Below are 25,625 nucleotides of genomic sequence, written 5' to 3' on the forward strand. Positions count from 1 at the left end.
ACAGATGTTTGTGCCACATTAGCGCGAAACATGTCTACGACAATCACCGGCAAGATTGTATTACGCTAAATAAAGTACGCATGAAGTTCCCCAAGTGTAAAGATTTAGTATTTTCCAATTTTCAAAACAAAGGCACCGTTCCATTTGTCGTATACGCCGATCTCGAATGTATATTAATCCCTGAACCTGTGGATGAATTTGAAACTCGCAAGACTTGTAAAATTCAAAAGCATATCCCGCACAGTGTAGCGTACTATGTACATTGCGCGTACGATGAGACTTTATCGGAGTTCCACGGTGAACGCGGTGTCGATTGCATAGATTGGTTTGTGAAACAGCTTAAAGATTTATCAATTCAAGTAAAGTCACGCATCAAAAACATAATTCCGATGAAGTCTCTTACCCAAGTGCAACGCGATCGTCACATGCGCGCAAAGACTTGTTATATTTGTGAAAATCCGTTTACCCCTGAGGAGAAAAAGTGTTACGATCACTGTCACTTCACGGGTAAATATCGTGGTCCTGCTCATAATCGGTGTAATTTGAATTTCAGAGAGTCGCACACAATTCCAATAGTTTTCCACAATTTGTCCGGTTACGATTCTCACTTTTTAAGAAAATCCCTTGCGTCAACTTTTCCCGGTAAAATTACATTGCTACCCACAAATAAGGAAAAATATATATCCTTCAAGAAACGCGTCGATGGAACAATGATGCACTTGAGATTTATCGATTCGTTCCGATCTATGGCTAGCAGCATCGATAAACTTTCCACATATTTCACGGATACCGATAAACGCATAACACGCAAATTTTATAATAACCCGACTCAGATCAGTTTGATGACCCGCAAAGGCGTTTTTCCCTATGAATACGTCGATTGTTGGGGAAAACTCGATGAACCGCGATTACCTGCAAAGACGCATTTCTACTCGCGCCTCTGCGATGCAAATATTTCAGACACCGATTACGAGCACGCGAAAACTGTTTGGAGGGAATTCCATTTAGAGTCATTGGGGGGCTACTCAGATTTATATTTAAAGACCGATGTTCTTTTGCTTGCCGATATTTTCGAAAATTTCCGCGCTAGCTGCTTCAAAACATACGACTTAGATCCGTTGCACTACTACACTGCACCGGGACTTGCTTTTGACGCGATGCTTAAGCATACTAATGTGTATTTGCAACTTTTAGACAACCCTGAAATGGTATTATTTATTGAAAGAGCCATTCGAGGCGGCGTAGCGCAATGTTCCAATCAACACGCTCGGGCCAATAATAGATTCATGGGAAAAGATTTTGATCCAAACAAAGCGGAATCGTATCTCATGTATTTTGACGTGAATAACCTGTACGGTGCAGCTATGAGCGTGCATTTACCAATCGGTTCGTTCGAGTGGGAGTATCAGCACATCGATATAACAAACCATCCGGACGATTTGCCGATCGGCTACTTTCTGGAGGTAGATTTGGACTACCCTGTGGAACTCCACGAGGATCACAAAGACTTACCTCTTTGTCCCGAACATTTTACTCCTCCAGGTAGTAAAAATGCCAAACTCACGACCACCCTTCACCCCAAAAAAAAGTATATTGTAACAACGGGGGGAAATCAAGAAAGGTCTAAAAGAATCAAAGAGTTCTCTGTGCGATTTAAGCGAACGCCGAGCCAAAGAAGTCTCACGAACAAGGAATATTTTAGAAAGAAAATAGATGTATTTGGACACAAGCTCTCTTTTTAAAGTCTAGAGACTGACTGTTTTTACAATAATGTCGGTTGACGCAGCAACCTTATTCTATTTAAAGACATGAGAGGTTTATAAACGTCTTTTATCTATGATGACTACTAGATCATTTAAAAGGGGACAAAACGGGTGATTTCACCCTTTGTAACAATATATTTTACTATAGAAATTTAAAACAGTATTTGAGTTTGGGATTGAAAGTAACGAAAGTGCATAGAATTTGAAGGTTTGCACAATCTCCATGGCTCGAGCCTTACATCACGCTCAATACAGACATGCGTAAGCGGTCTAGGAATGAATTTGAGAAAAACTTTTACAAACTCATGAATAACGCTGTGTTTGGTAAGACTATGTAGAATGTGCGAAATCACAAAGATGTCAAATTGGTCACAAAATGGGAGGGAAGAGGTGGTGCGAGAACGCTTATTGCCCGAGCAAACTTTCACAGCTGCACCGTATTTGACACTGATATGGTTATCATTGAAATGAATCGTGTCAAAGTTCACTTCGCCAAACCTATTTACGTCGGTGCATCAATTCTAGATCTGTCAAAAATCTTTCTCTACGATTTTCACTATAATTATATTGAAACCAACTTTTCGAATAAACAAGCTAAATTGATGTATACCGACACAGACAGCCTTATTTATCAATTCAATGTGCCTAATATCTACGATATCGTTAAACGTGATGTAGATACAATGTTTGATACCTCTGACTATCCGCCCGACAATGTGTGTGGTATTCCCCTTAAAAACATAAAACAACTAGGACTAATGAAGGATGAAAATAATGGTAAAATTATGACAGAGTTTGTGGGACTGCGAGCAAAGCTGTACACATTTACTACGATGGGTGAGGATGGGGAAAAATATGGCAGTGGCGTGAAAGTGAGTAAGCGCGCCAAGGGTGTAAGAAATTCATCGATAAGTAGCATCACGTTTGATGATCATAAGCGCTGTCTGACGGCTTACCGAGAGTTGACTCTTCTACAGTGTTTGATAAGCAGCAAAAAACACGAAGTAAGCACGATCGTACAAAAAAAATTGGCTCTGAGTTGGCAGGATGACAAGCGGCAATTGATACCTGGACAGACCGACACCTTACCTTGGGGGTTTGTCCCAGCCCCCCCAATAGCTATAGGATAAACTGTAGACATAGAATTGATGTAAATATTTGATGTTTGACGCCTCGAACGATCCACCATCGGGCGGAAACGTTTCATGATCAATACGATATTTAATGCATTTGAAGTTTCAAAATGCGAATTCATATACTCAACAATTGTTCATTTATTTATTATTAATATATCAAGCAATAATTCATATTTATACGTTTACCACGAGAAAAGTTTTCAGAAAATGAAAAAAAGTTTTCAGAAATTAATTATTATTATTATTATTATTATTTTTTTTTTTCTTATCGAGGAGTTGCGGAATCCAAGTTACGGATTCGCGCCAGTCATACGGGCTAGCACGGATGTGGGACTCCAGGTACCCACTAAACCGCCACCTCCTGTGCAACGCTCCCAGCCAGGAACTATGGTGATATTACTTCTAGCTGGGAGCTCTGTCGGTGTGTGTCTCGTCAGTCTGTCCGTCCGTCCGTCCCGTGCCGGCAGTCCGTCAGTTGCGTTACGTCAGGCAGCCGTCCGCGTTCTTACGTCGTGGGATCGTCTCTGTGTAGGTGGCAACAAGTTGCCACCTTTCTGTACTATGGAGCATCACCCCGACAACGTTGTCGGGAGTGATGCCTTCCACGACCGTCTCCAGTCTATGTCTCAGTTCTGTCCAGCGGTCGCATTCAAAAAACGTGTGTTCCGCGTCGTCTCGTTCGTGTCCGCAGTACGTACAGTTAGGCGTCCGTACTCGGTTCAGGTTGTGTAGGTAGCGTCTGAAGTAGCCGTGGCCCGTCAGAAGCTGGGTGACGTAAAAATTCACATCCCCAAACCCCCTCTCTCTCAGGTCCTTAATAAGTCGTCTCGTCCAGTTTCCCGTTGTTTCTTCCGTCCACCGTTCCTGCCACGTCTGTATCGTCGCGTCTCTTTCCGTCGTTGCCGCGTCCCGTCGGGTCACGTCCGCGTCTCTTCCGTAGACCCTCTTGCGCTCGAACGCGAGAAGGTAATAATATTACTATTATTATCATCATCATCATCATCATCATCACCATCACCATCACCATCACCATCACCATCACCATCACCATCACCATCACCATCACCATCACCATCACCATCACCATCACCATCACCATCACCATCACCATCACCATCACCATCACCATCACCATCACCATCACCATCACCATCACCATCACCATCACCATCACCATCACCATCACCATCACCATCACCATCACCATCACCATCACCATCACCATCACCATCACCATCACCATCACCATCACCATCACCATCACCATCACCATCACCATCACCATCACCATCACCATCACCATCACCATCACCATCACCATCACCATCACCATCACCATCACCATCACCATCACCATCACCATCACCATCACCATCACCATCACCATCACCATCACCATCACCATCACCATCACCATCACCATCACCATCACCATCACCATCACCATCACCATCACCATCACCATCACCATCACCATCACCATCACCATCACCATCACCATCACCATCACCATCACCATCACCATCACCATCACCATCACCATCACCATCACCATCACCATCACCATCACCATCACCATCACCATCACCATCACCATCACCATCACCATCACCATCACCATCACCATCACCATCACCATCACCATCACCATCACCATCACCATCACCATCACCATCACCATCACCATCACCATCACCATCACCATCACCATCACCATCACCATCACCATCACCATCACCATCACCATCACCATCACCATCACCATCACCATCACCATCACCATCACCATCACCATCACCATCACCATCACCATCACCATCACCATCACCATCACCATCACCATCACCATCACCATCACCATCACCATCACCATCACCATCACCATCACCATCACCATCACCATCACCATCACCATCACCATCACCATCACCATCACCATCACCATCACCATCACCATCACCATCACCATCACCATCACCATCACCATCACCATCACCATCACCATCACCATCACCATCACCATCACCATCACCATCACCATCACCATCACCATCACCATCACCATCACCATCACCATCACCATCACCATCACCATCACCATCACCATCACCATCACCATCACCATCACCATCACCATCACCATCACCATCACCATCACCATCACCATCACCATCACCATCACCATCACCATCACCATCACCATCACCATCACCATCACCATCACCATCACCATCACCATCACCATCACCATCACCATCACCATCACCATCACCATCACCATCACCATCACCATCACCATCACCATCACCATCACCATCACCATCACCATCACCATCACCATCACCATCACCATCACCATCACCATCACCATCACCATCACCATCACCATCACCATCACCATCACCATCACCATCACCATCACCATCACCATCACCATCACCATCACCATCACCATCACCATCACCATCACCATCACCATCACCATCACCATCACCATCACCATCACCATCACCATCACCATCACCATCACCATCACCATCACCATCACCATCACCATCACCATCACCATCACCATCACCATCACCATCACCATCACCATCACCATCACCATCACCATCACCATCACCATCACCATCACCATCACCATCACCATCACCATCACCATCACCATCACCATCACCATCACCATCACCATCACCATCACCATCACCATCACCATCACCATCACCATCACCATCACCATCACCATCACCATCACCATCACCATCACCATCACCATCACCATCACCATCACCATCACCATCACCATCACCATCACCATCACCATCACCATCACCATCACCATCACCATCACCATCACCATCACCATCACCATCACCATCACCATCACCATCACCATCACCATCACCATCACCATCACCATCACCATCACCATCACCATCACCATCACCATCACCATCACCATCACCATCACCATCACCATCACCATCACCATCACCATCACCATCACCATCACCATCACCATCACCATCACCATCACCATCACCATCACCATCACCATCACCATCACCATCACCATCACCATCACCATCACCATCACCATCACCATCACCATCACCATCACCATCACCATCACCATCACCATCACCATCACCATCACCATCACCATCACCATCACCATCACCATCACCATCACCATCACCATCACCATCACCATCACCATCACCATCACCATCACCATCACCATCACCATCACCATCACCATCACCATCACCATCACCATCACCATCACCATCACCATCACCATCACCATCACCATCACCATCACCATCACCATCACCATCACCATCACCATCACCATCACCATCACCATCACCATCACCATCACCATCACCATCACCATCACCATCACCATCACCATCACCATCACCATCACCATCACCATCACCATCACCATCACCATCACCATCACCATCACCATCACCATCACCATCACCATCACCATCACCATCACCATCACCATCACCATCACCATCACCATCACCATCACCATCACCATCACCATCACCATCACCATCACCATCACCATCACCATCACCATCACCATCACCATCACCATCACCATCACCATCACCATCACCATCACCATCACCATCACCATCACCATCACCATCACCATCACCATCACCATCACCATCACCATCACCATCACCATCACCATCACCATCACCATCACCATCACCATCACCATCACCATCACCATCACCATCACCATCACCATCACCATCACCATCACCATCACCATCACCATCACCATCACCATCACCATCACCATCACCATCACCATCACCATCACCATCACCATCACCATCACCATCACCATCACCATCACCATCACCATCACCATCACCATCACCATCACCATCACCATCACCATCACCATCACCATCACCATCACCATCACCATCACCATCACCATCACCATCACCATCACCATCACCATCACCATCATCATCATCATCATCATCATCATCATCATCATTATTATTATTATTATTATTATTATTTTCATGGTACAGAGTATGGCACATGTGCGTACAAAAATGTCGAAATATTTGTATATTCAAAATCTTTTATTGTAATTCGGAAAGTACATACAAATTATGTTACATGTCTGTTTTATTTATCCAACTATTGTGCGAACTATTAAAACCCAACCACTTTATATAGAACAGATTCCCCCGTTTGCGTAATACTTCCTTCACAAGGTAGCCGTCGGAATATTTCACTTTTGCGAGCTCTTCCTCGTAGAAGCCCCCCTCGATGGAATGATCTTGATAATCGGTCAGTTTGTAGGTGGGTGAATTGGTATTTTTCACCTCACTCACGGTGAATATTTCTGTCGTCCAATTGGGTGTATAGCCTTTTTCGAATACATTTTTGTACTTGCTGATTCGAACTCAATCGCCTACACTGAATTTCCGCGCTCGATCACTTCGTTCGATTTGCCGAGGCTTGTACACGCTACGATACAGCTGTTTTTCATTCTCCGTGCTAACATCCACCGGTTTCATCCGAATCGTGCGATGTTTGGTGTTGTTGTAGGACTTCATTAAATCATCCAAAATATTAATCCACTCGTACGATCCTTGGAGAGTAAACCGCTTCCACATACTATTCTTCAATGTTCGATCGAAACGTTCGCATATCGGATGCTTCACAAGGGCTTTGAATTCGCTGTTGTAAAATTCTTTGCCCCGATCAATGTGCAGATGTGTAGGTATACGACTCTGGATCAGTACAGATTTCATGGCAGCGGCAACATCTTTCCCACTCTTGGACTTTATCGGCACCGCCCACGCGTACTTGGAAAATATATCGATGATTGTTAGTAGGTATTTGTATCCCTTGTTGCACGAGCTGTATGCAGTCATATCGACGAGATCAGCTTGCCACGTCTCATCCAGTCCGCGTACATCTACGAATCGGCGCGGATAGTTGCGTCGAGCTTGTCTGTGAAGTTCGGCAGCTATTGCAGTCTTTATTGTTCCCAACTCTTCACCTATAAATTTTTCGAATTGCTGTCCAACCACTCTGGTTCCTCAATCGATACTAATTCCCTGCTGGTCTGTTACAACGTTGGTGTTGCCTGCTTCCCAATACGTTTGATGCGATTTAACGTATTTTCAATGATTTTGTTATTTATGCGTAGCTGTTTTAACTTCTCGTTGTGATTATGCGCGAAACTCTCAAAATTTGATTGAAGAGTATCCACAATATCCACAGCCATAGACTGTAAAGCAGTATTGAGAACTTTTAGGGAAACGGCGTCGGTGGAGTGCTGCGGATCAGCTATTTTACATAATCGTTTACCGTCCAAATCATACTGATTGTCGCTGGTGGTTTTAAATCCAACACCCGAAGGCCCTCAAATGAATTTTTTACCCCCACCACGCTCTGAGTGTCGCCCGAATATGTCTATGCTCATCACTGGACGGTCACTGAACAAATGATGATTTCATGTTTACACGCCGCTAATAAACGATTCCAGCCTCTCGCAACTCCTCAATAATGGAGACTATTTCGTTGGAATGGCTGGTATTGCCTGCAGCCTGTGACGCCATAAGCAGCCGGAGACGATCTACAATTTCATTTGGATCATCCCAGTAGACGTAATCGACATCTTGCCCCTCCTTTCGCGCAATCTTATAGTCGGGTAAGCCTTTACCTGATTTTTTCGGCGAGCCAACGTGTTGTGCAATGAAATTTCTATACTTTGCACTTTTTAAATCATCTCTAAGACTTCCATCGGCTTAGTAACGTTTCCGATGCGCATTTGTTATCGTTACAATTTTTATGTAATTATTCTTGGCTGCGTCATTCACAATAAATGAATCAGATGATTTTCTAAACAATAATTCAAGTAATCCTGGCTTTCTCTCATAACTTTTATCCCCTACGTTGATTGGACTATCGATCAAATTGATTCGCGTGTCACCGATCATGATACCATTTGTCAACTTTCTAACACCGTATTCAGTATCAAAATCCCTCTTTTTGCTTGTGCTGAACATTTTCAAATATCGCGCTACAGAAGCCGTTGTTTCCTTTACTGGCGTGCTTGTAGTAGAAATTTTACAAAATCTCAGTGTTTTATCATTTGCATCCATAAAATTCCCTTCGTCCATATCTTCGTCACCTTTTTTTCTTTTTTTTTTACTATAACATCCGATGGTTCCGTTTTAATTTCTTGTCTAATATGCTGCTTGTCTTGCTGCTTCGAAGTATCCACTAATTCTTGCAACGGCATTACTAAAGGCTTGAACACCTCTCGCATAACCTGTTCAGCCGTGTCTTTGTCCAACTTGATTATCTTGTACTTTCGACGTATGCTTTCGATATTTCACTCAATGTATCGCTATGCTTACGAATCTTGGTACTCTTCATGTTGGTGACTTGATTGCTGCAATGAAACTGTGCAAGTTTGCGTTGGTTCATGCTTATAAAGCAGTTCAAATCTTTCCTGTATCTTTATCAATTGATTTCGCTATCCTTGTCAATTACAGTGAAACTGTAACTACCGTCATTCCAGCATGCCGAGCACAAATCTTTAAATTGCTGGTACGTCATGTCGGTGTTCACTTGATCGTTGTAGATACGTTTCAGATTCATTTGATCCTGCCGAAACAACACCAATAAGTTTGCATTGTCACGCACTAGGTGTTTTGGAAAACGCCCATACGTTTGACGTAGATAAAAGCTATCGACATTACGATACGTGCCCATGCTGAGGTATGTTTTGATATTATCCTTCTTTTCACACGCCACATCGTCGAAAATCATAATAGAGTTGGGGTGCGCATCTTCCGGTTTTACAACTTCCTCATTCTCGCCAAACGGGAAGTGACCTATGGCTTTTGGGTTCTAGTAACTTTTGCAAAAACTGATGCGTTGGCTGGACGAGAGATTTCGAATAGACGTAGACATTTTCGAATCGCAATCCATTGCCGTAGGTGATGAGTGAGAGGAGAGCGTTAGTTTTACCGCAATTGGATGGTCCATAAAAAATTGCTCTCATGGTATTTGGCATCAATTTTCCATGTCGTTTTCTATCTTCCTCTTTCCACGCCGAACCATTTTGTCGGAATTCGCGACCGCCAGTTCACCAGGCTGATCTTGAAATCTCACAATTCTTGGTTAACATGACAACGAGAACTATAATGACAGCATATGAATTCATTCTTTTATGGAACTCTCATTAGTTGTTGCTCGACCATGAAGACGTGGAAGAGACGCGGTGGAGGTTTGCTAAATAAAATGGTCAATCATGTCCCGGTTGAATCGCACGTGCCGGCGCATCAGTATTGCGAACCCCGAATGAAATTGACCAAGAGGTTGGCACATGGCGATCTGGGAATCAATCTGCTGGACGCTGGATGTAAAGACCACGATATTGTATACAAAAAGAATCAGGATATCGCAGCGAGAAATCTTGTTAACAAAGTGCTCACTGAGAAGGCGTGGAATCGCATCTTGGCTAAGGACAGTAGTGTGGGTGAAAAAGCTGTAGCCTGGGGAGTCACCAACACCATGAAAGCTAAATGCAAACTCGGAATGAACTTAGCTGTGAAGCGGTCAAAATTTGGAGCGACTGCAAAGAAGAAATCCACAGCGGAAGGGGACAGTAAATCTTATATCCATCATCACAGCTAAAAAGATCGCCATGCGACCGTGTAACAAAGCTGTCGAATCGGCGTTAGCGGGTACTCGTGCGGCCGCGTGTGGGAATGAAAATAATGTTCGTGTGACTCGCGTCATACCTGTGCTCGATAAAATTGGCGGTATCCTACGGCTCCTTATTCAAATTCTGGCCGGTCTAAGCGCTACTGGGGCTCTAGTGGGTGGTGCCGCGGGTATAGCTAAAGCGGTCAACGAAGCTAGCACCAACAAACATCGCTTGAACTTAACCAAGTAGCACAATGCAACAATGGAGGCGATTGCGCCAGGCAAGGGATTATACCTGAGTCCCTATCACAGCGGCATCGGTCTGTATTTACGATCGGCAGAAAACAAACAAAGCTTCCATACCGAGCTCTCACCGATATTGATTTTCGCGAATATGCTAAAAATATGGAAATTTCAAATTTCCGAGGTGTTTTCATGTGGAATGATTTACCGAAATAAGGGCCAAAAATTCGAGAATCTGCAATTAATAATCTTGATGATAAAAGTGGTCCAGGATCACATTGGGTTGCGTATAAGAAAAATGGCGATCACGTTGTGTATTTCGATAGTTTCGGTGGTTTGAAACCACCTAAAGATTTGATGAAATATCTCGGTGTTGATAGAGTAAAATACAATCATAAGAGCTATCAAGAATATACTACTGTGATTTGCGGCCACTTGTGCTTTAACTTTCTTAGCGGACAGCTATAAAAAGATGAGTGTCACATGAACAAGCATTATTATTTTCGGAATCGTTAACGTTGACAATGTCAGGCACATCCTCCGTACTGAAGGCTCAACATTTCCCCCCAATCGAATTATCACTGAAGAAAAACTATGTTCTCGAACTTGTCGAGTTCTTGACATTCAATTCAATATCCAATCTTCATGACACGTGTAATAAATTTTACCCAGAACGAGTGGGCAACAGCAGGGAAGTCATGATGATACCCCACGGGAAGCTATGAAATTGAGGATGATGGAAATTTTCTGCATAAGGAGCTACCCTCCGACATCACCCTCAGTCTGAGATTCAACGACAACGAGCTGAACAATGAAGTCACGTGCAATCAAGTTGTAGACTGTAAAGCGAAAGATTCCATCAGTCGATTATTCGGATTTAAAGCGGTTGAGCTAGCACGAGACGTTATTCATAAATCAGAATTACCGGTGGCCACACTGCAAGGTAATACTTTACGCGTTGAGTGCAACATAACCATAGGGGCGTACATAAACGACCATCAGGCTCACACGATTCATGAATTTTTCCTTACCATTCCATCAGGATACAAGATTGTTGAAGTGCCTGCCAACGTCATTTATCCACCAATTGCCGGACAGTCGATACATCATTTACAGCTGTGAATAGTCGATCAAGACGACGAGTTGATCAATTTTTGCGGAAAAACGATAACTGTGCGTTTACACGTGAAATCACTCAAATAATGGGAATCGTGTTCGAAACCAAAAAGTTGGGCGAAGGTTATAAAAGTGAGACGTCATGGTCAAAAATCATCAGTCGTCCGGCACCTCTGGCGAAGCTTGCATCGCCAACAAGGCTGACACCTCTGAAGGTTCGGTTTCTCCAGAGCCTAGGTCTTCGATTACGTGGAAATTTTGGAAAATAAGAATTCGTGTTCGCTGCATCCTATGCGCGTTACCATGGAAAAAATAATGAGAGTACAAAAACCCGTGGCATTCGGTGAATCGATTGCGCATTCTGAGATTCATGCTCATCAGCCGTTTGCATCATCCACCTTCCAGAACAACTATGAAATCCATATTGTTGTTCCACGTCAAGACTTGTGTCTACTGCCCATTGAAGGCTCTCACCACATTCACGGAAAAATTATAAAGGATAATGGTGTAACTGCGGTGGCGACTATGAAATTGATCAATATGGTTGTTTGTCATTTGTTTGAGGAAGGTCGCTACGAGTTGAGCGGTGTGGAGATTGATCGAAATAACAATGTTGGTATCGCCAGCATTATGAAAGGTCACTTATCCTTGAGTCCAGATCAGCATTCTAGTCTGGAGAACACCGCTTGGTTGAGTGGTGATACCGAACTGACCAATGCTTCTCGAAATTTCGACTCTGTTCTACCGTTGAATTATGTGCTAGGCTTCGCCGAGGATTATCATCGAGTCGTCATCAACGCTAAACATGAGTTGACTCTCACACGTTCCAACGCCGATTTGAATGCTTTGATTCAGACCCTGCCTACGGAAAACTTCAAAATAACCCTAAAGAAAAATCGACCGGTTGCTGCTCTACATTAAACTGGCCGATAAACCGAAAATCCAGCTGCTCGACTACATCGTCAAGGATTCGGCCATCGGATTCGGAATTTCCGTTCTTGGGAAACGCACGTGTATCCAATCCTCCTGTCAACGACGAGATATGTGTTAGCGGTCAAAACATCAACACAGTTGGAGAAGCCGAGATATGTCGATCTTGAATTTCAAACTTCAAGGAAAAACGGTCCCTAGAAAAAATGACAGCGAATTTGATCATTGCCTAATCAGAGATGTAAAACTCTTCCTCAACTCGCAGTGTTATTCCTAAGGTAATTCGAATCATGATATACCCAATAATCAGTACGCCATTCTCTATGACATGTACGAGTATGTCCAGTTTCAAACAGCCTACTACAATACAGAAGCTGAACCTTTGCTGTCAAAGCGTGAATTTATAACCCAAGCTCCCCTCATCGTTATCGATTGCTCCAAACAGAATGAATTGTCGAAAACCGGACTGGTGGATATTCGATTGAAATTTGGAGCAAGCATGGAATTTCCCACAAACACTTCAGTCTGTTGCATTATCTAGCACGATCGTATTGTCGACTACAGCCCGATTAGTGGCACGGTAAAGAAATTAGTGTAAGTCAATTTTGGAATTAGACGTTCAATTCAAAATAAGATAATCTATTACCATTACCAAGTGGAAACTGAAAACACGATGTGATTGCTTATGAATAAAAAACATGCCTAATCAAAGCATCCAACCATTATTATTGGAAACATTTTATTTTACCCAACTACATGATAAAAAGTAGCTATCTGGCGACGAGCATGGAAAACAATGCAGAGTCGATTGAAAGAACGTCGATTGACCAATAACGGGGGGGGGGGGGGCACATGCGACAAACCTGCGGCAACACTTTTGTGCAGTAACACCACCTGGCGGGAAGGTTGAAGGTAACACCATCTAGCGGTGGATATGGAGCGTGCAACAGAGCCGATCAGTAAAACAGTGACTACTGGTGCCATCTATGTTAATGCTCTTATCGGTGATGATTCCGTCGGTAAAATGTCTGCCATCTGACGGCAGAAATTTGAAATGTCTGCTCATCCGACGGTAAAACAATCCAACTGTCTGCTCATCTGACAACGCAAAAATCTCATTATCAAACTGTTTGTCGGTAAAATCGAGCAAAAATAAAGGTGGCGTCATCTATGATAACGCTTCCGTCCGTAACACTATTGAAGGCAAGGCTTACCCCTAACGGGTAACATACCGACTGTCGGTAAGGCAAGAATCGGGGCTCCTTCGTCAGTAAGCCGCCATTTTCTGTTCAAGAACTCTCGTCTCTATACTACTGATAGTTTTAAGGGATGTGCTGAAGAGCAAGAGGGAACAATCAAAACTCGTGATGCAGAACGGTATATATGAAGAGTATAGGTGTTTATTCACGTTATATAGTGTGGGTAGTAATCTCCGCAGATGTTGTCACTAATTATTTAACTGTCCAAATTGTTCAAATTAGCTGACACGCTGCTCTCTATCCCACTCTAAACCGACGAGGCACTTGACTCTCTGATTTACGAGCACGTCGTTTTCGTGTTATTTTTGACTAACTGCCTGTCCTCCGGCAGAAGGCAAAAGCTGCTAGCAGGCCCCCCTGTCCTCTCTGAATCCAAGGGTGCGCGGACGCGACAATCTTAAAATCGCTTTTCGCCTCGCAACGGGTTATCGTAGCGATTACTGCGTAGCTCGGACCGGGCGGTTTCGATAAAGGCTTATGTTCAATTCTTCAAAGAAACTGTTCTGTTACATAATTCGTTAATGGTATCACATGAAGTTCGCAAGTGATACTTGCTCGACTGATCAACTGTATAATCATTTCAGATACCTTTGCCAGCAAAGTGGCTGCCTGCCAGGATAAATACGCCGATGCAAGCGTAGGCAACGTGACTGGAAGCAATGCAGTGAATGTCTTCTTAGGAATAGGTATCGCTTGGAGCATCGCGGCAATCTACCACGCCTGTCATGGTAGAAGTTTTGAAGTTCAGCCCGGCAAGTGAGCATAATAATAACACAGATTGATAAGCAGAATGTTTCGCAAGCATCCGTAATACAATTTTAGTTGTTCATCGTATTTTCAATGCTATAATCCAAGTTTAACTGTAATAGTTTTCTTTCATTTGGTTTATCTTGCTTTGTATCTATAGTGTATGTGTGTAAGCGGTATGCGTAGTCCAAGCGCCACCTATGTATATGTATTGTAACGTGGCGTTTTAGAGTCGCCCGTCACAAAGGCACACACCAGTTATTTATCTTCAGGAAACGCGTCCTCAGCGGGGTACTCCAACCGAACTCGATACAGAATTAGCAAAAACTACTTTTAACCAATTCTTTCTTTGTAAATTCTGTATTTCGCGCTTCGGCGCACGCTAATAAGGTACTTGGACGACAAAGATCCCGACCACCGAGGGACCGATAGCTACCGTTTCTAGCTCTCGACGACTTCGCCTATCGACGGTCTAATCAGACTATACTGGCTACCTTGGTGCACTTCTTTTGCTACTGGGGTAGCATCCACCCGAACCTTCCGTATCGCCTCGACTGCCGGTGAACAGGGAGATAAAAATCCTCCCGACAGTCGAGGGCACCGCTCCTCAAGGAGGAACCAGCCGCCTGCTTTATCGGATGCCGTAGGTATGGCGTGAAGGGCAGACCGTAGCCTACCATGTTCCGACTTACCGGCCTGGTGCCGGACCGACCCCAAACCACTACGTCCAGATTGATAAAGCCATCGTTCCTAGGATCGACGCAGCCTTCCTGTCGGCAAGGACTAATTTTGTGGTTCATGGTCCACGATTTAGCCAACTGTCTGACTGCATGACCTCGGGTATAGGCAGCCGGCTACTGCCTGTACAAAAGCCGGTGGAAGTAAACAATGAGACGGCACTCCCCACTCGGTAACTGACCGAAAGGCACCCTGTGTATGCCTCTGTCAAAGAAGTCCCCGATGATAGGCAGCCTGGTCAGTAAACTGAAGCAGCTATTAAATCGTACGAGTTGGTGTCAATGACGAAATTGCGAGCAGCACATTTCGCCACATCTAGCGGTCATCTTCGAAAACGCATGACCACGCCGTAACCGATATTCGCCACAGGGGGATGGCCTATTTGCGGTGGGAGTCAACCAACCAATCAAAGGGAAGAAGAATCACCTCATGACAACGGCGAGATCAGCGAACCGAACTCCGACCTCCGTCTATTCTACACTTGACCCGCTGAGCGACAACTCAGAGTTATCCGTATTCTCTCGATTATTCTCCCGTTTCAAGCTACGGATCCTTTTCCTCTCGTTCTATCGTTACCTCATCTACCGTTTCTCCCCACCCTCTATCGTTGCACTAACTTTAGCTTCATCCTTGTTTCCGTAAATTTCCTGCCGTATTTCTAGTTTTCTCTCGGTTTTCTTCAAGTTCTATTTAAATTAAACTCAGTGTTGTGTGCCTGAGATCATCTAATAAGGTAAGGCTTTTGCCTTTGTATTGTATCGTTACAAAGTTGCTCATAATTTCTATTCCTATTCTTATTTTATTTATCGACTTTGGTTGCATTGTGCGATGCCAGTTTTGTGTAAATCATGGTCCACGGATTAGAGTTGCAGTAAGCCGCCGTGCGTGTGCGACTACATGATTTCAGTAATTAATAATTTTCGTGTCTGAGCGACCTCGTAACTGCCAAATAATTAATACTTTCACATTTATGAATTTCCTGGTTATCTATGAATTTCTACTAGTCTGCTTCTGTAGTCTCTATCATATTTTGAGCCCTATTGGCTTAACCTTTCGTTTCATAATTTTGTGTAATAGTAGTGTGCCTTATATTTCATTTCTGTTATTGCTCATTACATTTTTTCTATTTATTTCGTGCCTATTGTATCGTATATCGAGTTCCTTGGAGTATAACCAAGCGTAGAATCAGCCTCTAAATATTACCGCACATTGCTATTATATATATTGCTATTGGCAACCCTATATTATTTTTGCTTGTTATTCTCTTCGCTGTATCTCATAAAATTTAATTTCTGCGTATTATTCTTGATTCTTTTGTACTGCGGTGTATTTAGTGTATTTTTTTATTTTGTGAACTCTCCGAAATTCTCACTCTCTCATAATTTTGTATTTTGTATTCTCTCGAAAGTTATGTTAAGGAATTCATGGTTTGATTCTTCAGATCCGTAATTATTGTAAATTATTGATTGTATCGTTTATGAATAACACTACCGAAAATTATCTGGTCGATCGTTTACGCTACCGATTGTGTAAATTGTTAATGAATGTCAATCTTTCGTACTGGTTATAATCTACGGTAAATTCGTCGTATTATCTACCGACCTATCGGTACTTTGTTTGCTACTGATTGCAATAAAGTTCTCACTCTCGTCTTTAATTAACAGAATAATAATTTTCGTAGCGTCATTTTCAACTTGGGTAAGATCACGTCGCCCAGTGACGTGTTGTTTCAAGTAAATTCTTGCATTATATCGCTTCTCCCAACCTACGTTCATTTTTCTCTGTCGACTACCGTCTCTCGTTTTAAAGCTACTGTTTAATTCTATTCTACAGAAATGTTTCTGAATAATTATTGCTTACTTTATTAACTACCACTGTCAATACCATTTCACTTGCCTGTGTTACGTGGGGGTGAGGGTGAAACTGAGCGGTGGTAGTTGATGATTAATTGAATAATCTAGCTCCCACGTAACGACAATGAATAATAATTAAAACTAAGAGAAAGACTTACCTTCCGGTAAGCCGGTAATTTGTAGGATCGTGTTGCTATAGACCTGTACAGGTCTGTGAGGTTTGTTTAAATAGTTGAGGCTATTTTATAATAAAGAAAATGGGAAGAGGGTCGCTCAAAATAAATGTTCAAAAAGATTTAACTGGTAAAAGATGTAGTATATTCTGGTTCAATTTAGTTATTGAAGTATCTGGTAACAATCGATGGTGATAAAAATATATATGAGCCAAAAATAACAATTTATAAAGTTTTCAAATTGAATAAAAATCGCGTGTTATACTATTCTAGAAGATAATATTATTTGGTACCAGGAACATCTACTCTGAACGATGGTTATAACTAGCTGGTCGTGAATATTGTATTGTATTGTATCTCTCTTTTTAGATTATCTTTAATCGTTTGATATAATATATATATATATTTAATATATATATTGAATCGTTTAGTCTTATTTATTAATTCTTGGAAACAATAAGTGGAATTTAATTGGGGGTAGTGAAGCTAGCCACAAATTCTATGCTTGGTTTTTGTGAATTTACTGAGGTAGTTTTGATTATCAAGGTGAACAAGAATTCGTCTAATTTAGAAGATTTACACTCGGATTGACTTAGCTTTTGGGTGAATCGGTCGACGAGGTTGAGAGCCGTCGGATCGTGTCGGTCTGCGTCGGTAGAATGTTGGACCAGGGGCCTCACCTCAAATTTGGAATAGTTGATGAATCGAGTGATGTAGAACGTTGGTCACTAAGTCTTTGTAAATTCAGAATGATATCTTGTTACCGAGAGTTATAATTGAAAGTGTCTGTTTTCTGATTTTAATGTATGATGAAATTAATTGGAACGATTTATTTATTGAAAATGATAGTGTAATTATTATTATTATTACTTAAGATTACCTGATTCGGTTTGAATCAGGGCCGAATTTGATTTAATTAAGGAAAATGGAACTGCATAAAAATGTCTATTCGCGAAATGACAAGATTTAGTAAAGAACAGAAAAGATGGAAATGTAGAAGATAGCGAGTCTTCTGCAATTAACAGATTAACTGAAGCTCGAATTTAACGAATTAGCGCGAGACTTTAGGCCGGTCACAATTAAGATTTTCCAAACGCTACTCTTGCTCGAGAGGGCTAACCCGGGTTTACGTCCACGCACTTCGCGACTTGAGAGACGAAAGACGCGGCTTCTTGGGCCCGAGGGTCCAAGGAGCTGCAGTTGTAATTAGTTACAACGGTAATTAGCCAATGAGGTGCGAGGGCGACCTCCTGGTGCCCAAATCCACATGGTCAGCGTTACTTCTCGCTCTTCGACGGTGTTCCGACGATTCTCAATCTCGTCGGTGACACATTGAAAATATAAACAAAAGATATCTGCATGCAATGTTCACACATTCATTCATACATTCCAATGAGTAATCTATTTTAATTTGATGGTTCTGAAGGTAGTGGTTTATCCTAGTTATTGATTATAATTTTAATTTAAAAAGAGGAATATTTCCAGGCTGAGCGCTACTGATACTAACTCAGCAGTCTCTCATCTCAGTTCTTGGTACCAGATAAATAGAATAAAGTTGAACCTTATACTAGGGATCATCGTTGGTCTCTACGTGACTTTTGCCAGGAGGGGTGGAACTCGCCGTTATTAGAATATGAGATTTTGATGAAATGATATCTGTGCATTGAAGAAATTAAAGCAATGAAATGAAATGGAATTTTGAAAAAGTTACGCCAAGGCGGTACGTCGGGGCGTAACACCTGTCTCAACCCTGTAACCTACTCGACAATATATGACTGATTGACCTGTTCATTTTTCGCTGACTTAAGTTTACTCTTTATTTCATTATTTTCCTAAATTCTGTAATTATTGTTAGCTGCCTTGAATACCGCTACTCTACCAGTTCGTGTATGTACCTGAGCATAGCCAGCCATACAACGGGTTCTCTAGTTATTTTTTGTACGGTTTCGTGTTATTTTTATTGATTCGTATTATTGAGTGAAAATCGACGCTAACGCGTCTGGCGCCCAACGTAATTGATTTTTTTATAGTTCAATATTTGGAATAAATGGAGAATTGCGCCAAAGTGTCAACGGTAAGTCCTCAATTGAGGGTAACAGAATTTAGCGTTACAGTATATATGTGTAAGCTCAAGATGACCAGCGTCGAACAAAGACAGTTGCTCCTCCGCCTTGTAACAAGGCGCACGTCTTGATATTCTCTAATTCTTTGATACCCTTTCACATGCCGAGCATAGAAAAGCTGGCGACGAGGAATAAACCAAATGCCAATAGGCACATCTTAGATCCAAAATTTAAGTAAGGATATATCAATTGAAGTTTGCCAAGCCAATGGCATTAAAACAAAAAGTCTAACTATAGTCAACGAGCTTCGTCGAGAGTTACGCGATTATGTAAAGACAAGGATCGATGAAGGGGAAGAAGAAACAATCATAACGTGGGAAAATATACTAAACAAAGAAGAATCAGAAAATGGCAGAGTCGGAACAGAGAGAAAAATGAAGATATCAGGTAATTTGGATTCTGATATAAAAAAAGACTGTTGGGAGAATTTTATAGACAGACTAGAATAATATTTCCTGGCTAATGACGTAATCGATAAAAAGAAACAGTGAGCAATCATGTTCAGGAAAGTTAGTGCAGAGACTTACGAAATCATAGCCAAAGTTTGTAAACCAAACAAGCCAGAAGAATAAGAATTTGACGCTATTGTAAAAGTCGTGAAAGAATATATCAAACCTCTTGTCTCATATTTAGTAAATCGTAATGAATTTCAACAAAGAGTGCAGGCAGAAAAAGAATCAATAGGTGAATATGTTGCTGTTCTTCAAACACTTGCCATCGACTGCAGGTTTCCTGATGGCCAAGCTGACGACCAAATATTAGATCAGTTCGTTTGTGGATTAGGAAGCAAAGGCATAAAGGCTGAATTATTGAAGATAGAGAAACCTACATTAAAAATGTCGTTGACAAAAGCATTAGCCTTTGAATAAGCAAAAAAAGGTGTTCTAAAATTAGTACCAGAAAGAGTACAAGAAGAAGTACACAAGATAGACCTACAAAAAAAACTCACCAAAACGAAACGGAGATAAAGACTACGGGCAACAGAACTATCAGCGAGGACGTGGACGAGGTGGACCATCGTCAGGACGACGATGGCCGAATCGACAACCCGAACAACGGAGACAAAACAACAATCAAAGATGCTTCAGTTGCGGTATGCTAAATCATAGAAGAAATAAATGTTGGTTTCGAGACTCTTTAGTATATAATAAATGCGGTGAGTGAGGTCACGTAGACAAGGTATGTAGAGAAAATCGTTCGTATACACAAAGTAAACAAAGTCGCGTAGGCTATGTCAATACTCGCGATGAATTTGAGACAGAATGTGACGACGATAGTGTGTCGCGCGATATTAGCGGTTTGTGTTCAAATACGGAGAATTTTGGAATATGTAATATGACTGGATATGCTTCGAATAAGCAATACGTCGAGCCACAATTAATGAATGTGAAAATAAACAATTATAATATTAAAATGGAAATTGATTCGGGTGCCGCAATGTCCATTATTCCGTTGAGTTTAAAACAAAAGCATTTTGGAAACGTTGAAATGGTTTGTTCTGATATCGGTTTAGAAAATCGCAACAAAATTGTGAATAAACTAGTAGGTATGTTGAAAAATGTTAAGATTGAGGGAAACAATCATGAAATAATATCAGACGTAAGTAGTATAGGGGCACTTTGGGGCGTCACAACAAACCCCCCTCGCACCCCTCTCCGGTGCCAGCCCCTCGCCGAGGAGTGACTTTGGGGCGCCTTCCCCTTCCCCCGCCGCCCCTCGCCAAGGAGTGACTTTGGGACGCCATCCCCTTCCCCCGCCGCCCCTCGCCTAGGAGTGACTTTGGGACGCCATCCCCTTCCCCCGCCGCCCCTCGCCTAGGAGCGAATTTTGGGACGCCATCCCCTTCCCCCGCCGCCCCTCGCTTAGGAATGACTTTGGGACGCCATCCCCTTCCCCCGCCGCCCCTCACCTAGGAGCGAATTTTGGGACGCCATCCCCTTCCCCCGCCGCCCCTGGCCGCGGAGCGAATTTTGGGACGCCATCCCCTTCCCCGGCCGCCCCTCGCCGCGAAGCGAATTTTGGGACGCCATCCCCTTCCCCCGCCTCCCCTCGCCACGAAGCGAATTTTGGGACGCCATCCCCTTCCCCGCCGTCTCTCGCCAAGGAGCAAATTTTGGGCCCCTTCCCCTTCACCCGCAGCCCCTCGTCTAGGAGGTATTTTATTCTAGAAGCTTCTCCGGACGACCACCCCTCTCCGGCAACCCCTTACCAAGGAGCGGTTTTTCCGCCTCGAAGTTCCGCGGCTCGTCAGCCCTTCGCCCGCGACCCCCTCGCCACGTCGTGAATATCGTGTGACGACCCCTTACCCCGGGTACCGTTGACCGCGAATCAGATTCCGGACTCTACGGGATGGCCTCTGGGCCTGTGCACCCTGACCATGGGACGATCCCCTTACCCTGGTGCCCCTGGCCGTGCGGCCGATTCTGGGGCCACTTACCCATCTGGCCCCGCTACCTCCGTTCACGAAGCGAACTCTGCGGCTTGGACGTTTGGGGTTACAGGTCCTCCACCCTGGCTCTCGTTCTTTCTCCATCCCTGCTCTCTCTGTGTCGGGTGCTCGTGTCACTGACCTTACCCAGCCATCAGTGTTTATCCTAAGGTTTACGTGCGCTTGGAAAATATAGATCTGGTCACTCTCTCTCTTTCTTAATGCAAGACTATAGGCATACTTAGATGTACGAGGATCAGGGTGGGTGGGTGAGGAAACAGAACACAATGGTGGATTGCGTAGAAAAATCAAATCTCATCCTCGCAGGTTTATTTGGTTAACACAGGTGCAAATACGTACATGGTTATTACTATTTGTTTGCTTGTTGTTGGAGCAGGATGTTTTTATTTGTTATAGTTACAGCGCCCCACATCACCACTATACTTATAATAATTATAGCAATCACGAGTATAGACAGTACCACCCATGGATAAGGCTGTTCTTCGGGCACGTACAATGGTTCATCTACAGCATCTGCGTTCGCTTGGCGGGGTGTAGCCGTGTTGATCCGAGTCTCTTCACATGAAAAAATTCTCAGGGTAACACATACGTCTGATATTTCCTCTTGATTCATTTCGAGTTGTACGGTGCCCTTGGTCTTCATTGCGAAATAGCGGACAGGAGGTTATCCCGATGCTTAATGATGGTAGTGTCGAAATAGTTCATTCAGAGGCTGGCTAAGGCTTTGTCCTCAGTTTCGATGGCCTGCTTGATTTCAGCAGCGAGGTATGATGGAAACAGCCGGGTAATTTCAAGTAGAACAATACTGAGGTAATTCTCGGCAAAGGCAGGATTCGCTGACGACGCGATGTGTTCTCGGACAGCGCCGTATTCCTTCTCCGCTATTTGCCTGATGCGATGAAGACTCGGTTCCTTGAGCTGCGTCAGATTCACTTTCTCGGCTATGTATGCGACGTATGATTTCTTGCACTCGTTTACTGAATGGGCTTAACGCTGAAGCCTTCGTAGCCGTTCGTCGACACACACAAATATAGCTTCAAGTCCGTTGAATGTGGATTTCTGCATTACAATGGTGGGTTGATACACTTTCTGGCGTTTGGCGGGTGACTGAAAGTTCTCATCCTGGGTGGCCGAGTCTGGGCAGTCTGATTCCTTATTTTCTGATTCGGTGACTTCGGATTCCGTAGGTATTTCAAATCTGACGGCTCGCTCACCGTGTGCTGTTGACAATTCGACGTTGTAGCCACCAAGCTCAATCCGATTAAAATACCATTGGGCATCGGTGTATCCTTCTATGTCAAGGTATTCGGAGATATTGTCCAACTCATCTGCGAGTCGCGACCAGGCCGCTGGTGTCAGACGCACGCCTCCGGAGGAGTTGTTGACGAGTTTGATGACCGGTTAAAACTGATCGTCGAGCCGTAGACCAAGACCGATGACTATTTTCTTAGTAAAAGAATTATTTAGACTATACGTTGTCGACAATAGCAGATTTTGCTCAGTCTTTTTCGAAGCCATCGTAAATGTTTTATACATTTTATTCACGTTGCCCATTGGTGCAGAAGATTTGGATGTAGCCATAGTTCACGTGAGGATTCTTCCGTAGTTGACGCAAGACTGACGCTCTTTTGTATCTCACTTGAATATAGAGGGTGTAACCCCCCACTCTACAAAACGGCGTTTGCAGCGTGACTGAAAAGAATTAACGAAATTCTAATGCCTGGTATGATTCAGGCGTTCCTTACCAGACTATATCAAGCTTACGCCGTTTATTATATTTCGTTTCCACGATGGGGAGTAAGACAAATATAAATATGTCGCCAGAAAACCCAACGATCTCGATAGGCCAGTATCAAACTTGCATTAGGTTTAGAGCTCGAATTCGGAGCTATGGTCGGTGCAAACAGTTGCAGTCTATCAAGGGATGTATACGTAGACATTGCAAGAGAAGAAAATAATGGGAAGGGTTACGGGTGTATACAGCATGGTTCATGTTATACACGTAATGTTTGGGACTTGTGACGGCTCGTAGGCTGGCCCGCGCTTTTCGGACGTACAGCCTTAGGGTATGTTGTTTGTTATGGCTTAGTGGTCAACGAGGAAATACAAAGGGGCCTCACCGGGTGTATCATTTCGTTGTCGCAAGATGAGTCTACAATCTCCGTAGGTCTGCATTAGGTTCATATCTCGTTTCCTTTTCTGAGGCTGGTGCAAACAGTTGCAGTCTATCAAGGGATGTATATGTAATCATTGTAACAGAAAAGATGATGAGAAGAGTTGTGGGTGTGTACAGCATGGACCGTATTATACCCGTAATGTTTGGGCCTTGCGCCGGACGGTAGCCTGGTCCCCGCTTTTCCAACGGACAGCCATAGGATATGTTGTTTGTTATGCCTTAGCGGTCGACGAGGAAATACAAAGGGGCCTCACCGGGTGTATCATTTCGTATTCGCAAGATGAGTCTACAAGCTCCGTAGGTCTGCATTAGGTTTATATCTCGTTTCCGTTCCCTAGGGTGGTGCAAACAGTTGCAGTCTATCGAGGGACGTATACGTAATCATTGTAACAGAAGAAAGATGATGGGAAGAGCTGTGGGTGTATACAGCATGGACCGTGTTATGCTTCCAATGTTTGGGCCTTGCATCGGACGGTAGGCTGGTCCCTGTTTTTCCAACGTACGCTCTTACGGTATGTTGATTGTTATGCCTCAGTGGACGAAGGAATACAAAAGGGGGGTCTCGCCGGCTGTATCATTTTGATGTCTCAAGATGAGTCTACAATCTCCATAGGTCCAGTATGCATTAGGTTTATAACTCGTTTCCTATTCTGAGGGTGGTACAAACAGTTGCAGTTTATCGATGGCGGTATACATAGACGTCGCATGAGAAGAGTATTAACATTATTCTCAAATACACTTGTTTCTAACCGTCACCAACCGCCGAATCAGCTCCACGATTTGAGGTAGGAATTGCGAGCGAATCCATCGGATCGTTTTCTATTTTATCTCTAAATTTCATATGTCTCGACAAATACCCGTTCTCCCGTTAATCAAAGTAGGCTTTAGGGCATGCAAGTTGAATGACGTCAGCTGTACAACTTTGTTTAATTATGAGAAAACCATGATTATCGCTGTCAATAGATTTGTTTTGCCATATGTAGCAGGCAGCCTCCGCGTTGGGTCCGGATAGCTTTGGTTTATTTTCACCCTGGCTGCGGGTGTCTCACCGCGAACCACCGCGGAAGGTTTACGCTAGCGGACCATAGTAAAATTTCGTATACTTAGCTCAAGAAGCGGCGTGGTAACGTATTGTAATAGCATTTGACCTAAACAAAACGCAACCTGTCGAACTTATAAATAGTTGTGGGCCCG

General features: G+C 43.6%; 1 protein-coding gene across 3 annotated transcripts in view; it reads left to right on the top strand.

Moving 5' to 3' along the window:
- Positions 1-25,625, top strand: part of LOC124183578 (sodium/calcium exchanger 1) — a 1,216,563-nt gene that overhangs the window by 1,006,995 nt on the left and 183,943 nt on the right. For 2 of the 3 annotated variants that reach the window (XM_046572225.1, XM_046572226.1), the window contains one exon: positions 14,757-14,928. The exons of the other annotated variant lie outside the window; for it this stretch is intronic. In XM_046572225.1, coding sequence (XP_046428181.1) covers positions 14,757-14,928 — 172 coding nt within the window. The remainder of the gene's footprint in view (positions 1-14,756; positions 14,929-25,625) is intronic. 3 annotated transcript variants of the gene reach the window in all.

The sequence above is a fragment of the Neodiprion fabricii genome, chromosome 5, assembly GCF_021155785.1.
Source record: "Neodiprion fabricii isolate iyNeoFabr1 chromosome 5, iyNeoFabr1.1, whole genome shotgun sequence".
In the NCBI taxonomy this organism is placed as follows: Eukaryota; Metazoa; Arthropoda; class Insecta; order Hymenoptera; family Diprionidae; genus Neodiprion; species Neodiprion fabricii.